General features: G+C 49.7%; 1 protein-coding gene across 1 annotated transcript; it reads right to left on the bottom strand.

The window, feature by feature from the left end:
- Positions 1-296: 296 nt before the first annotated feature.
- LOC111552124 (actin, cytoplasmic 2) lies at positions 297-2,211 on the bottom strand. Its single transcript, XM_023226224.2, has one exon. It carries the CDS (start codon positions 2,140-2,142, stop codon positions 1,015-1,017), a length of 1,128 nt encoding a protein of 375 aa, XP_023081992.2. The 5' UTR covers positions 2,143-2,211; the 3' UTR covers positions 297-1,014.
- Between the last annotated feature and the right edge of the window lie 324 nt (positions 2,212-2,535).

The raw sequence follows: 2,535 nt of genomic DNA, 5'->3' as shown, positions 1-2,535 counted from the left end.
TGGCCTCATAAAATGAGTTAGGGAGGATTCCCTCTTTTTCTATTGATTGGAATAGTTTCAGAAGGAATGGTACCAGCTCCTCCTTGTACCTCTGGTAGAATTCAGCTGTGAATCCATCTGGTCCTGGGCTTTTTTTGGTGGGTAGGCTATTAATTGTTGCCTCAATTTCAGAGGCTGCTATTGGTCTATTCAGGGATTCAACTTCTTCCTGGTTTAGTCTTGGAAGAGTGTACGTGTCCAGGAAATTATCCATTTCTTCTAGATTTTCTTTTTTTTTTTTTTTTTTTTTTCTGTCCCGGCAGCACTTTTTATTTTTCCTTACACAATGACGTGTTGCTGGGGCCTAATGTTCTCACATAACAGTAGAAAACCAAAATTTGTTGTCATCTCTTTAAAGAATTGAGAATTGCGTACAAAAAAACCTTACATAAATTAAAAGGATGAATACATTTACAGGTGTAAATGCAAACCGCTTCCAACTCAAGGCAAGTAACAGCCCACGGTGTTCTGGCAGAAAACGTCAGCTAAGAAAACTGGGTCCTATGGCTTGGACTTTCCAACCCTGACAGACTGGCAGGGCAGAAACTGGTTCAGGAGCCCTTGCCAGCCTCTAGAGAAATCCCAGAACACTCAAGCCCTGACACATTAATACCCTGCACAGATCAGAGACTGCTGGCCACGCAGACTCGCCAAGCCACAGACTTGTCTTCCACAAGAACGTTCTTACCTCAGCCACGAAGTGACCAAGCCACATGTACTAAAGGTTGAACTCAAAGATATGTACAGGGTATTAAACAAATACCAAGGGGAACAATTAACTTGAATACACGGTCAAAATCAGCAACAAGTTCTACAATCCAGTGCTGATATCAGATACAAGCTTCAAGGACAATTTCTTTTCGAAGGCTTATTCCAGTTTCGTGAGGCTAGCATGAGGTGTATGCATTTGCCAAGGGCAAATTTATACTTCTGAATTAACCCATGCAGCAAATGCTACGCATCTGCTCAGTCCATTTAGAAGCATTTGCGATGGACGATGGAGGGGCCCGACTCGTCGTACTCCTGCTTGCTAATCCACATCTGCTGGAAGGTGGACAGTGAGGCCAAGATGGAGCCACCGATCCACACTGAGTACTTGCGTTCTGGGGGTGCGATGATCTTGATCTTCATGGTGCTGGGTGCCAGGGCGGTGATCTCTTTCTGCATCCTGTCGGCAATGCCTGGGTACATGGTGGTGCCGCCGGACAGCACCGTGTTGGCATACAGGTCTTTGCGGATGTCCACGTCACACTTCATGATGGAGTTGAAGGTGGTCTCGTGGATGCCGCAAGATTCCATGCCCAGGAAAGAAGGCTGGAACAGCGCCTCCGGACACCGGAACCGCTCATTGCCGATGGTGATGACCTGGCCATCAGGCAGCTCGTAGCTCTTCTCCAGGGAAGAGGACGATGCGGCGGTGGCCATCTCCTGCTCGAAGTCCAGGGCGACGTAGCACAGCTTCTCCTTGATGTCGCGCACAATTTCCCGCTCGGCCGTGGTGGTGAAGCTGTAGCCACGCTCGGTGAGGATCTTCATGAGGTAGTCGGTCAGGTCCCGGCCAGCCAGGTCCAGACGCAGGATGGCGTGGGGGAGGGCGTAGCCCTCGTAGATGGGCACCGTGTGGGTGACCCCGTCTCCAGAGTCCATGACAATGCCAGTGGTGCGCCCAGAGGCGTAGAGGGACAGCACGGCCTGGATGGCCACGTACATGGCCGGGGTGTTGAAGGTCTCAAACATAATCTGAGTCATCTTCTCTCTGTTGGCCTTAGGGTTCAGGGGGGCCTCGGTCAGCAGCACCGGGTGCTCCTCTGGGGCCACGCGCAGCTCATTGTAGAAAGTATGGTGCCAGATTTTCTCCATGTCATCCCAGTTGGTGACAATGCCATGCTCGATAGGGTACTTCAGGGTCAAGATGCCGCGCTTGCTCTGGGCCTCATCACCCACGTAGGAGTCCTTCTGGCCCATGCCCACCATCACGCCCTGGTGTCGGGGACGCCCGACGATGGAGGGAAACACGGCTCGGGGTGCATCGTCCCCAGCAAAGCCAGCTTTGCACATGCCGGAGCCATTGTCAATGACCAGCGCGGCGATCTCTTCTTCCATGGCGACCGGCGGAGAAGACAATTGAGCGGCACAAGAACAACGTGCGCGAGCTGGCAGCGGCGACTGAGACCCTCTTCTAGATTTTCTAGTTGATTTGCGTAGAGGTGTTTATAGTATTCTCTGATGGTAGTTTGTATTTCTGTGGGGTCGGTGGTGATATCCCCTTTATCATTTTTTATTGCGTCTATTTGATTCCTCTCTCTTTTCTTCTTTATTAATCTTGCTAGCGGTCTGTCAATTTTGTTGATCTTTTCAAAAAACCAACTCCTGGATTCATTGATTTTTTGGAGGGTTTTTTGTGTCTCTATCTCCTTCAGTTCTGCTCTGATCTTAGTTATTTCTTGCTTTCTGCTAGCTTTTGAATGTGTTTGCTCTTGCCTCTCTAGTTCTTTT

Source organism: Piliocolobus tephrosceles, unplaced genomic scaffold (assembly GCF_002776525.5).
Source record: "Piliocolobus tephrosceles isolate RC106 unplaced genomic scaffold, ASM277652v3 unscaffolded_19, whole genome shotgun sequence".
Classification (NCBI taxonomy): domain Eukaryota; kingdom Metazoa; phylum Chordata; class Mammalia; order Primates; family Cercopithecidae; genus Piliocolobus; species Piliocolobus tephrosceles.
The sequence above is the reverse complement of the archived record's forward strand: the minus strand, read 5'-3'. Positions and strand labels throughout refer to the sequence as shown.